Genomic DNA, 12,497 nt, shown 5'->3' on the forward strand with positions numbered 1-12,497 from the left:
AGTCTCCTCCTCACCTCTCCCCCCTTCCCTCCCCACCCCACACCCACTGTCCCCTCAACTCTTCCACAGGGCCTCTGACCCTTCTCACCTTCTAAAAACTCTTAGACCCACTCTTTCTCACCTGCTGACCCCAGCTTCTGTATAGTTCCTTTGCCTCCAAACGTGCCAAATCTAATGGAGTCTATTCTAATCCATATCCTCTCATTCTGTCTTTAAGGCTAAGGCCCACTCCCCTTCTGGAAAGCTTATCTAACCTCAGATTTAAGTCATGTTCCCTCCTGGTTTTCTTACCTCGCAGGGTGATTTTTTTTTAAGGTATTTAAGCGCTTACTGGGTGCCATGCACTGTTCTAAGCGGTGGGGTAGATACAAGATAATCAAGTTGGACCCAGTCCCTGTCCCACATGGAGCTCACAGTCTTAATCCCCATTTTACAAATGAGGTAACAGGTACAAAGAAGTCAAGTGACTTACCCAAGCTCACCCAGCAGAAAAATGGTGGAGCCAGAATTGGAACCCAGGTCCTTCTGACTCCCAGGCCGTGCTTTCTCACCAGCTCTTCCTCTACCCATTCCGTAACTGGGTGCCCTTCAAGATTCTACTTTGGGCCCCTTCTCTCCTCAATCTGCACTGGCTTCCTTAGGGTAAGGGGGGCAGGGTGCTAGCAGTTTCACTCCCACAGTTTCAGCTAGCAGCTCTACGTAGATGACCCCCCTCCACCTCCCCTGCCATTCTACCTCACTAGGCCCTACTACTTGACAATTTTGCATTTCCTCCAACATATCTCTACCAGGATGCTCCACCTGCATCTCAAGCTCAGTATAACCACAGCTGAACCTACTCACGCTAATAGTGGTTGGCACATAGTAAGCACTTAACAATGCCATCATTATTATTAATAAATCCTCTCCTCCACCTAACAGTTGACGTCACCATCCAATCAATATTTGAGCACTTATTTTGTGCAGAGCATGGTACTCTTTGGACTTGGAAGAGTACAGTAAGTGTTGGTAGACAATTCCTCCCCTCAAGGATCTTACAATCTAGCAGGGGAGAAACATTACAATAAATTACAGATAGGGGAAAGCGATAGTATAAAGACATGCACTTTAAGGCTCTGGGATAAGAATCCAAAGTGTCTAGGGGGGTATGGACCTAAATGTGTAGCCAACACAAAAGGGAGGGATAAAAAAGCGTAGAGAGAGAGGTTGGTCAGAGAGGAGCTAAGATTTTAGTAGGGTTTTGAAAATGGCAGAGAGTGGTGGTCTGGAGGATAACCTGACCTATTATTGACTTCCCTCAAACTCTTTCAACCCCCACGTTCAGTCTGTCACTAAATCCTGTGGGGCCTTCCTCCGGTGTTTTGCAGGATCTGGCTCCTCTCCATCCAAACAGCCACCACACTGTTCCAGGCACCTGTCACACCCCCCCTTCGACTACTGCAACAACCATCTCGCTGGTTCCCTGCCTCCAATCTCTTCTCTCTACAGTCCAGATCGTTTTCAAAATCATTGTCTGTGCACACCCTCCTCATTCCTCAGCAACCTTCAATGATTACCCACTTCCCTCCATATCCTGCAGAAACTTCTGGCCTTTGGCTTCCGGGCCCACTCGGCTCTCTTCCTTCGATATCCTCTCTCTTCTCCCGCTACAGACCAGCTCCAGCCCTTTTCCCTCTTCTCAAGCTAACCTACTTACTGTGACTCATTCCTTTGCTCCTTTCCTACCCCCACATGGAACTCTCTTTTGGTGAATCTCTAACCTTCCTTGAATTAGATCCCCCACTGCTGCCTGTTTAGGATTTCTGTGCCACCTAACCAATGTAGTCCTCATATTCTCCTGTACCAACTTTGAGCAAGTATTTCACACCCTTGCTTACTCACTAATTCATACACAAACCACCCCATTTCATTTTCCTCTTAAAGACAATTTTAGCGTTTGCTTTCCCCACCGTAAACTCCTTGAGAGCAGGGATAATGTCCACCAACTCTGTTGTGCTCTTACACATGGTAGGTGCTCAATACATGCCATTGCTTAACTGCTAACTGGAACATGTGGTTTTAAAGCACTGATTATAGCAACTGAGACAACTTTATCCATTATTCATCTGTGAAACTAAAAGGAAGGAAGCTCGAAGGACAACTACTGGGATTTGAATTTGGTATACGGCAGCAGCTGTGTATACTAAAAACAGTCATCACCAAGTCTACAAGACAGGCCTTTTCCAAAGATCCCAAGACACCACGGTTTTTTAAAAAAATTAATATTTAACAAGAAACATTCAAATAATTATTCAAACACAATCTCATTCAATCAAGAACGGTGCAATGAAAATATCAGTTACTAGAAAAAGAGGTATAAAACATTCATTTTGAGAAGCAAGCATAACAGGAAAATTATATCATGGCAATAGAGCTTCAATATTCTGCAGTCCTGATTGAAACAAAAAAAGAATAGGAAAAGGTTTATCTAAATGATTCCTTTTAATAATCAGTCCAGTCGGTTCTCCTGTCGCATGAGGGTTACTATGCTCTTCAAGAACCTCAGCCTAAAGGGAAATCGTGCTGTACCCATGGCTTGCCCAACACCCTCCACAACCATTTCTTCCAACACTGGGGTAGAGACACAAGATAATCAGCTTTGGACATAGTGTCTATCCAAATGAGGCTGACAACTTAAGGGAGAGGGAGAGGTAAAATTTGACAGAGGAGGAAACTGAGGCACAGAGCAGTTAAAAAAACTTCCCCAAGGTCACACAGGAGGCAGGTGGTGGAGCCAGGGGTAGAACCCAGGACTGCAGACACCCAGCCCTGAGGTCTTCCCCCTGGGCCACACTGTCTCCCAAGCCAAGAGGAGTCTGCCTATGGATGAGGCTGGGGTGGGCTACGGTTGGTGAAGAGCCGGGGTGGGAATGAACTGTGGGTGCTGGGGTAGCAGCTGCGGTCACACCAGCTTTAGAAGCAGGACTTGGAGCTGTGAGATGGGAACTCGGGACTGCTGGGAGGCAAGGGTCAAGGCGGATCACAAGAACGGACACGACACCTTCCTGTGTCCATCCAGCCCAGCAGTCTGCCTCCAAAAGAGGCCAAGCGATCCTCAGATGGACAGGGTGAAACTTGGGAGAAATGCTAGAACCCTGTGTGTGAGTGACCTTGGACAAGTCACTTAACTTCTGTGCCCCGGTTACCTCATCTGTAAAACGGGGATTAAAACCGCGAGTCCCATGTGGCACGTGGGCTGTGTCCAAACTGTTTAGCTTGTATCTTCCCCAGCGCATAATACTGTGCTTGGCACACAGAAAGTGCTTAACAAATACCATAAAAACCCCATTAAAAAACAAACAAAAAGAGGAAGGAGCAGGTTAAAAGCTATTCATTAAGGCTACAGCCTTAGGAGACAACAGTTAGGAATTTGGGCCCCAGGAAATGGAATTAATTTCAATTCTTGCTCTGACACAAGGGCTTTGATTGCTCTAGGTTACAGTGGTGAAGTCGAGATCATTAAGGGAGACTGCAGGATGCAGACAATGTCCAGGTCTTTAAGCCTTTTGAGGATATGTAAAGACACGACAGTATCACTCAATAAATCCTGGTCAATCCCCGGTCAGATGGTCAGAGAGTCACAGGCTGGGCAGCAACGTGCATGGCGACGTTAAGCTCTCGCTCTCTGAGACAGTCTAGACAACTTCACGCAGGAAAAATTGTACTCAATCACACAATGCACCAAAATGAGGGCCTCGGAAAATCAAATGAGGCAGAAGTCAAGAGTTATGCCCATCACCTTCCTTGGGGCATGTAAGAGGTAAACCGAATACCCTGGCATGTCGCCCGGGCTGCTTCATCTGCTCTCCAGTGAGGCGGATTCCATCCCTAAACATCCAGTCTGCAGCCGGGTGCCACAACTTTCCTCTCCAGGGCAGCTGGAAGTGTGTGTCTGCACTGAAATGGTTTGTGGCACTCAGAGTCCGTCAGAGGAGGGTAATACTGTCGATAGCACAAGTAGGCAAACGTCAGGCCAATCAGTGATCCAACCAGCACATCTGAAGGGAGAAAAGAGACATGGCCTCCAGATCTTGCCCACATTAAAAGCAGCTCAGATGCAGAACCTCAAACGCCCCCAGAATCTTCAGCTGAAGGAGACTCTGACTTCTGCCACACAGCTGCCAGGGTGACCGTGAGGTATCAGCCCCTGGATTTTCCCGGTTTGCAGCCTTCTCACTTCTGTTCTCGAGAACACCTAAAGCAGCAGTCGCAGTGACTAGTACTCCAAACTACCAAAGGTAACATTTTCCAGTGGGTTATGGACCGGACCCTGGGGGCAGATGGTCTTTTCGACCACACAAAAATAGCACAAATACCATTTTTAAAAAACACCCACCGTCGCTCATGCCACGGTCAAACAAAGCTAATGATAGGTATGCGTACCTACACCCTGCCTTGTACACACTCCAAATATCAGTCTGAATTAAAAGCAGATCCACCACAAGATGCCAATTAAGGAATAGTTTCTTCTCCCAAAGTGCTTCAAATCCAACCACTCCAACAAGTAACTCCTTCCTATTGCGGGCTGCAGAACGCATTGTATTGTACTTTCCCAAGTGTTTACTACAGTGCTCAGCACACAATAAGCACTTAATAAATATGACTGAATGAATGAATGATCCACTCACAGTGCCAACCCCAGGCTCACCTTGCCAGTGGTGCTTATAGTCACAGGTGCGGGACAGAGCAATGATGAAGGCAAAGAACAGGGGCGACAGGAAGGCGCAGAGTCTCCAGGCTTTCCCTTGGCCTTGTGGAGTGAAGCAATGTAGTTTCCCTGCCAGGTAGAAGGAGGTGAAGGCCAGACCGGCAAAAGCAACTGGAATAAGGAAAACAAGCAAATGTGAGTATCCCCCGGTGAGAATCTCTCTCTCCAGTGTTCGCCAACTGGCACCCGTGAAAGACCTCTGGTCACTTAACCGTTCCTCTCCCGCTCCCTCCCCACCAACTCTCTTGGTTTCTGCCCACCTTCTCTGCACTTCATTTCTGTTTTTAAGTGTTAAGGGCCGGGGCCTCTGGATAGATGGGTGTGAGGAAAAGACAATAAGGACATCGCCAAGCAAGACTGAAATTTAAACTTGCAAATTACCCAAGAAGGCTTCCCAGTGTAGACTGGTTCACACCTACTCTATGCCAATACAATCTTGGCCCGCCTAGTTCATAAACCTGGATGTGACCTGTGGCAAAAAAAAAAACAAAACAGTGGCCTGCCAAGCTCATGAAGGCTTAGAATCACCCCTCCTTTACAAGTCATTCCATGGGGTTTGGGAAACCATCTGAGGAAAAGGAGAGGATGTTCCTCACTTGCCACCCAGGCAGCTGAGGCAAATCTCTTCAAGCCCCAGGATTCCTGGTCCCTCCCACCCTGTCTTTGCTTCGTTCCAGCATGACAGGGTGGGGACAAAGCAGCATGGCCTAGTGGAAAGAGCATGGGCCTGGAAGTCAGAAAACGTGGGTTCTAATCCTGGCTCTTCCAGTTGCTTGCTGTGGGACTTCTCTATGCCCCAGTTCTCCTGTTCTCCTTCCTACATAGACTAAGGACAGGGACTTTGTCCAGCCTATTAACTTAGAACAGTGCTTAGAAGAGTTTTTGACACATAGCAGGTGCTAACAAATACCATTTAAAAAAAAATAATACAAGCTCCAGCTGTCCTCGTGACCTCAGAGGGCCCGGCCAAGCACCGGGAAGACAAGTTGCCAATGTCCTCTCCCTACACCACTAGGCTTCCTAACCCCACTGTGTTCCAGCAAGGCAAGTAAGGACAAGGGGCAGCCTTCCAAATATATGCACCCCACAAAACCGGGGGCCATTGGGCCTGTTGGACTCAGTGAAGAGGATCAAAATACTCCTCAGCCACCATGCCTAGCGGTTAGGATCTGGCGATCTCACCACCGTGGCCCAGATTCAATTCCCGGGACGGACGATTATTTTAAGGGCCTCGCTGCTCTGCACACAGCAGGTGCTCACTAAATGCCACTGATGGAATGTTCGGTCTCTCTCAATGTAGTCAACTGCCATCCCTGTCTTATGCCATTTTTGTTGCTGCATCGTTCCTCACACGTCCGGAGCTAACCGCCACTCCATCCTTTTCTTAGACTAATTCTTATCCATGTCTAATTCTCATCCATGGATTTTTTTTTCCCAGGACTTGGTGGTCTGCCCATAGCAGGTGCCCGTTCAAAGAGAAAAGCAAAGTGCCCATCTGTCTTACAGGAAGAATGTCCACTGGGGAAACTCTTGCGGCCCTCAATCACCACTTCTGCATCCCCCGTACAGGCCAGATCGGGGTTGGCCTGCCCATCCGGAAAACAGCGGTAAAAGAAATCAGGTCGCGGCCTGGAAGAGACAGGAGGAGGCGTGACCCACTGTGGAAAACTGTCACAGACCAACGCCGCATCTTGAGGAAGAGAAGGAAACCACCTAGACCCGTCTGCAGTGGAGGAAATGAAAGGCTGGATGGGTGGACAGGGCCGAGGGGACGAAAGCTAAGGGTGGATGGATAACTAGGGAGGCCTGACACAATGGAGGAGGATAGTGTTTACCTATGGTGATTGGGACAGTCTCAGGGAGGATGGGGTTCAGGTGGGAAGATGAGAAGTTCCATTTTGGATGTTTTAAGCTTGAAGTGAAAGCAGGACACTGAAGTTAAGATGTCCTGAAAGTAGGAGAAAATGCAAGGCTTCAGAGAAGCAGAGAGGTCAGGGCTGGAGAGGCAGATTAGGGAATCATCCTCATAGAGGTGGCAGTCGAAGCCATGGGAACAAATGAGTTCTCCAAGGGAGTGGGGATAGATGGAAAACAGAAGGGAATCCAGAACTGAATACTGAGGGACTCCCACAGTTAAGCAGGGTGGGGGGCAGAGAAGAGCCTGTAACAGAGACTGAGGCAAAGCGGCCAGAAACATTAGAGGAACGCCACCATCCTCCCTGGCTCACAAGCCTCTGACCTTGGCTTTATCCTCAACTCACCTTTCACTCAATCTGAATATATTCAAAGCATCACCAAATTCAGTCAGTTCTACCTTCAAAAATCTCTAGCATCCTCCCTTCTCCTCTCCATACAAACTGCTCCTATGCTGATCCACTCTCATATCTCACCTGGATTACTGCAACGGTGTCTCACTGACCTCCCTGCTTCCTGTCGCTCCCCACTCCAGTCCATACATCACTCTGCTGCCCGGACCATTTTTCTAAAAATACCGTCACTCCATGTCGCTTCACGCCACAAGAACTTCCAATGGTCCTCCATCCACCACCGCCTCAAACTCCCTTCCGCTGTTTCAAAGCACTCAATCACCCTGTCCCCTATCTTACCTCGTTGATCTAATACTACAACCCAGCCCGCATACTTGCTCTTCTCCTGCCAAGCTACTCTGTGTACTTCGATCTCATCCCTCTCAACGTCAGCCGCTTCCCCCACGCTCTTGGCTCTAGTCTGGAATTCCCTCCCCCTCATATCCAACTGACCATCATTCTCCCCGCCTTCAAAGTCTATTAAAATCAGTTCTCTTCCAAAAGGCCTTCCTAAGCCCAAATTTTCCCTACTCCTTCTCCCTCCTGCATCACTCTTAAACTTAGATTTGCACTCTTTATTCACCCCATCAGCCCCATGGCACTTTGTACATCTCCCTTTCCAAACTGTAAGGTCTTTGTGGGCATGGAACGTCTACCAACTCTGCTACGTTGTACTCTCCCAAGCACTCAGTATAATGCTTCACACACATTTGGCACTTAATATGATCATCAACTCTATTGAATTGTACTCTTATGCATTTACTACAATGTTCTGTACACAATAAGCTCTCAATAAATAGCACTGGTCAAGTCTTTACATCCTTACCTCCCCACGATCAGCTTCATGGTGTTAGTGAAGACACCATTCAGAGCCAGGGCAAGACTGGCAGCTGGAAAGCAAACAACTTGCTATTAGTGCTGGAAAAAACAGTGTTGGTGCTTTTCTTAAAGGGTTGGTTTACAGAATTTGTAGGGAAAAATAACATACTTGAAATAATACTTGAAAAGATCCCTTGTCCAAAGGGTAGAGGGGCCTGGAGCACAAGGAGCCTGGCCTGTACGGTTTGGGATGGAATAACCGATTCCCTATGTTTTCTCTGCCTTCCCAGCTCCACAGAGAAGAGTGAGGTACTTAGTTTAATGAGTATAATGACTCTCTTACTGAATGGATCAAATGTCTCATAACAAAAACCTGACTTTGCTCTGCAGATGCTTCTTTCCCACTAGTGGGCCCTAAAAGACAAATGATCCAGGGAGAGGTAGCTCTTACCCAGGCAGGCTTGTTTTGTGTCTGTCCTATCTGCCTTCTTGAGGTACTTGGTCAGGAGGATCAGAAACAGGGGAGACAGGAATGCGATTAACTGAAACAAAACACAGCAACGATATTCTCATTCCACTTTGTCAGAGAACGAGTAGGTGACAGAATTCTCACACATTACTTTGCTTCCCCTCCACCCCCAAAACCTGGCCAAAATTTCAGGTTGACCAGCAGTGCCAATTTAAGCGATTACTGGTCTCTCCAGCAGAGTGTCATGTCACTTCCTTCAGGAAACGCTGGTGACAGATGAGAATTTTTGAGGCCCATTATCCATCCGTGCCAGGAGCAGAGACATCCTCTGCCAACACGCAATCCTAAATAAATCCATCTAAAAAGTATGGGGTTCATAAAAGTCCAGGTCCGTGGAAGGGTTGGCCCTAACATCTGCTTGAAGTAAGTAAGTCGCAGAGAAAGAAGGATGCTGGGGGAATCAAGGAGATTCCACTTGGCAGTTAAAAGGGGATCTCTTGACCACCCCAAACACACCCCTTACAGACCTCGAGACCCCGGCCACTCTTCTGGCGGCCCGGAAAGGAAAAGTTCTTCCCATTTCATGGCACCAAAATGCCCCAACTGTCTAAATCCAAGAGGCAGAGGGATGGGAGGAAAAGAGAGAAGAGCAAAGAGAAGGGGGCAGTACACACAAACGTAGGCTTTGTGGGAAAATGGTCGGCCTCCACATAAGGGTTTCGGTAAAGCCACATTTCCTCCGGTTGGATGAGCCGCTGAAAGGGAGGGAGGAGATCCATCACTCTGGAAGACAAATGTAAAACATCAGGTAAATTCGGTCAGAATCAGAATTGAGGAGGGGACACCTGGATGTGGCCTTCTGTCACTAGGGAGAAAACCATTTAATGGGTTTCCTGGCACATTAGTGATACTAGCTGTCGTCATGGCGAAGCCCTCCCATGGACAGTCCCTGCTCTTAGGGGGCGTTGGCCTGCAGTGGATAGGACCAGGGCCTAGCAATTGGGGAACCTGGTTTCAAATGCCAGCTCTGCCACTGATCTGCTGAGTGACCTTGGGCAAGTCACTTTCCTGTGTCAGATATCGCATCTGTAAAATGGGATTAAGACTGTGAGCGCCACGTAGAATATGGGCTGTGTCCAACTTGGCGAGCTTGTACCTACCCCCGCGACTAGTACAGTGCCTGACACATTGTAGGTGCTTACCAAATGCCATTTTCATTCTATCGTATTTATTGAGCGCTTACAGTGTGCAGAACACTCTACTAAGTGCTTGGAATATATAATTCGGCAACAGAGACAATCCCTGCCCAACCCCGGGCTCACAGTCTAAAAGATGATGGTATTTGTTGAACACTTACTATGTGCCAAGCACTGTTCTAAGTGCTGGGATAGATACAAGATGATCAGGTTGTCCCGTCTGGGGCTCAGTCTTGATCCCTGTGAGCCCACTGCTGGGCAGGGATCGTCTCTTATCTGTGCCGAATTATACATCCCAAGCACTTAGTACAGTGCTCTGCACACAGTCAGCGCTCAATAAATGCAATTGAATGAATCCCCATTTTACAGATGAGGTAACTGAGGCACAGAGAAGTTGTTAGAGAAGCAGCATGGCTTAGTGGAAAAAGTCCGGGCTTGGGAGTCAGAGGTCATGGGTTCTAATCCCACCTCTGCCACTTGTCAGCTGTGTAACTCTGGGCAAGTTCTCTGTGCCTCAGTTACCCCAGCTGTAAAATGGCGATGAAGACTGCACGCCCCACAGGGGACAACCTGATCTCCTTGTATCCTTCCCAGTGCTTATAATAATAATAATGTTGGTATTTGTTAAGCACTTACTATGTGCAAAGCACTGTTCTAAGTGCTGGAGAGGATACAATCTGATTACCCTCTGTCTACCCCAGTGCTTAGAACAGTACTCTGCACATAGTAAGCACCTAACAAATACCAACATTATTATTATTACAAGGTGATCAGGTTGTCCCACGTGGGGGTCACAGTCTTAACACCCATTTTACAGATGAGGGAACTGAGGCACCGAGAAGTGAAGTGACTTGCCCAAAGTCACGCAGCTGACAAGCGGCAGAGCCGGGATTTGAACCCATGACCTCTGACTCCCCAGCCCGGCCTCTTTCCCCTGAGCCACGCTGCTTCTCTACCCATCTAACATAGTTATAATATGGCTATACTACGACCATATGGTCATGGGTTCAAATCCCGGCTCTGCCACTTCTCAGTTGTGTGACTGTGGGCAAGTCACTTCTCTGTGCTTCAGTTACCTCATCTGTAAAATGGGGATTAACTGTGAGCCTCACGTGGGACAACCTGATTACCCTGCATCTACCCCAGCGCTTAGAACAGTGCTCTGCACATAGTAAGCGCTTAACAAATACCAACATTATTATATAAGAAGCTCAGGGGAAGCAGCGCTGGCTCAGCAGAAAGAGCCCGGGCTGGGGAGTCGGGAGGTCGTGGGTTCCAATCTGGTCCTCGCCACCTGTCCGCTGGGTAACTTTAGGCAAGTCATTTCAGTGGGCCTCAGTGACCCCATCTGTAAAATGGGGGTGAAGCCTGCGGGTCCCACGGGGGACAACCTGATGACCTTTAATCGCTCCCAGCGCTTCGAGGAGTGATCCGCCCAGAGTAAGCGTTTAGCCCACACCAACGTTATTATCTTCATTCATTCAGTAGTATTTACTGGGCGCAGCGTGGCTCAGTGGAAAGAAGCACGGGCTTTCGAGTCAGAGGTCATGGGTTCGAATCCCAGCTCTGCCTCTGGTCAGCTGTGTGACCGTGGGCAAGTCACTTCCCTTCCTCTGCGCCTCAGCTACCGCATCTGTAAAATGGGGATGAAGACTGTGAGCCCCACGTGGGACAACCTGCTGACCCTGTGTCTACCCCAGCGCTTAGAACAGTGCTCTGCACATAGGAGGCGCTTAATAAATACCCACATTACGTGCAGAGCCCTGTCCTAAGCGCAGGCCCCAGGCCTGACTATTGCTCCCATTGCCCGTGTTCCCGGCATCCTCTGCGCGGCCCCGAGGGTGGGGAAGGCGCGGTGGGGGAGGGGCGGCCGCCTGAGGGAAGGCCCCCCCCCGCCTTCCCGCCCCCCCAAGTCGGTTTTCTCCGCGGACCCGGGACCGAAGAGGGTCCGTGGGTCGCCGCCCCGCCTTGTCGCTCACACGAAAGCCATAAAGAGCGCCACCCTCACGCCCACTTCGGCCCCCAGGGCGGCGGCGGCGGCGGCCTCCTTCTCCATGGGACCCCGAGGGCGGCGGCGTCGACGGTGGCCGCCCGCTGACGTGGCAGGCGCGCGCGGGCGGGGAGGGGGAGGAGGGGCGCTAACGCACGCGCCGCGGGGGCGGGAGGGAGGCTGCGCACGCGCGCGGGCGCGCGGGCCGGAGGAGTCTTTCTCCCCCCCCCCCCCGCTCGGCGCATGCGCGCTTCGCTCTCCGGGCCTTTCCCGCCCAACCCGTCCCCGCAAGGCCGCGGCCTCGGGCCAGTTAACATTAAGCACCGGGCTCTGTCTTAAGCGCTTGCTGTGGGCCAGGCACTGTGTGCTAAGCGCTGGGGTGGAAACGTGCAAAGCGGGTTGGGCGCAGTCCCTGCCCATGAGGCTCACCCTCCTAATAATAATGTTGGTATTTGTTAAGCGCTGACTATGTGCAGAGCACTGTTCTAAGCGCTGGGGTAGACCCGGGAATCAGGTTGTCCCACGTGGGCCTCACAGTCTTAATCCCCATTTTACAGTTGGGGGAACTGAGGCTCAGAGAAGTTAAGTGACTTGCCCACAGTCACACAGCTAAGTGGCAGAGCTGGGATTCGAACTCATGACCTCTGACTCCAAAGCCCATTCTCTTTCCACTGAGCCGCGCTGCTTCTCTAATAATGATGTTGGTATTTGCTAAGCGCTTACTATGTGCGGATCACTGCGCTAAGCGCTGGGGGAGATACAGGGTCATCAGGTTAATAATAATGTTGGTATTTGTTAAGCGCTTACTATGTGCAGAGCACCGTTCTAAGCGCTGGGGTAAACACAGGGGAATCAGGTTGTCCCACGTGGGGCTCACGGTCTTAATCCCCATTTTACAGATGAGGGAACTGAGGCACAGAGAAGTTAAGTGACTTGCCCACAGTCACACAGCTGACAAGTGGCAGAGCTG

At 49.7% G+C, this 12,497-nt stretch overlaps 1 protein-coding gene across 2 annotated transcripts; it reads right to left on the reverse strand.

The window, feature by feature from the left end:
* Window positions 1-3,327: 3,327 nt before the first annotated feature.
* PLPP5 (phospholipid phosphatase 5) lies at window positions 3,328-11,618 on the reverse strand. Of its 2 annotated transcripts, XM_029066896.1 has the most exons (8): window positions 11,517-11,618; window positions 9,016-9,124; window positions 8,324-8,414; window positions 7,880-7,943; window positions 6,252-6,376; window positions 5,129-5,216; window positions 4,688-4,858; window positions 3,950-4,037 (listed from the first exon to the last, which is right to left on the reverse strand). In XM_029066896.1, exons 1-7 carry the CDS (start codon window positions 11,591-11,593, stop codon window positions 4,708-4,710), a joined length of 705 nt encoding a protein of 234 aa, XP_028922729.1. In that variant the 5' UTR covers window positions 11,594-11,618; the 3' UTR covers window positions 3,950-4,037; window positions 4,688-4,707. The 2 variants fall into 2 exon arrangements, with proteins under 2 accessions (XP_028922727.1, XP_028922729.1); XM_029066894.1 differs by lacking the exon at window positions 5,129-5,216 and having other exon boundaries at window positions 3,328-4,037.
* Between the last annotated feature and the right edge of the window lie 879 nt (window positions 11,619-12,497).

This window comes from Ornithorhynchus anatinus, chromosome 5 (genome assembly GCF_004115215.2).
Source record: "Ornithorhynchus anatinus isolate Pmale09 chromosome 5, mOrnAna1.pri.v4, whole genome shotgun sequence".
Taxonomy (NCBI): Eukaryota; Metazoa; Chordata; class Mammalia; order Monotremata; family Ornithorhynchidae; genus Ornithorhynchus; species Ornithorhynchus anatinus.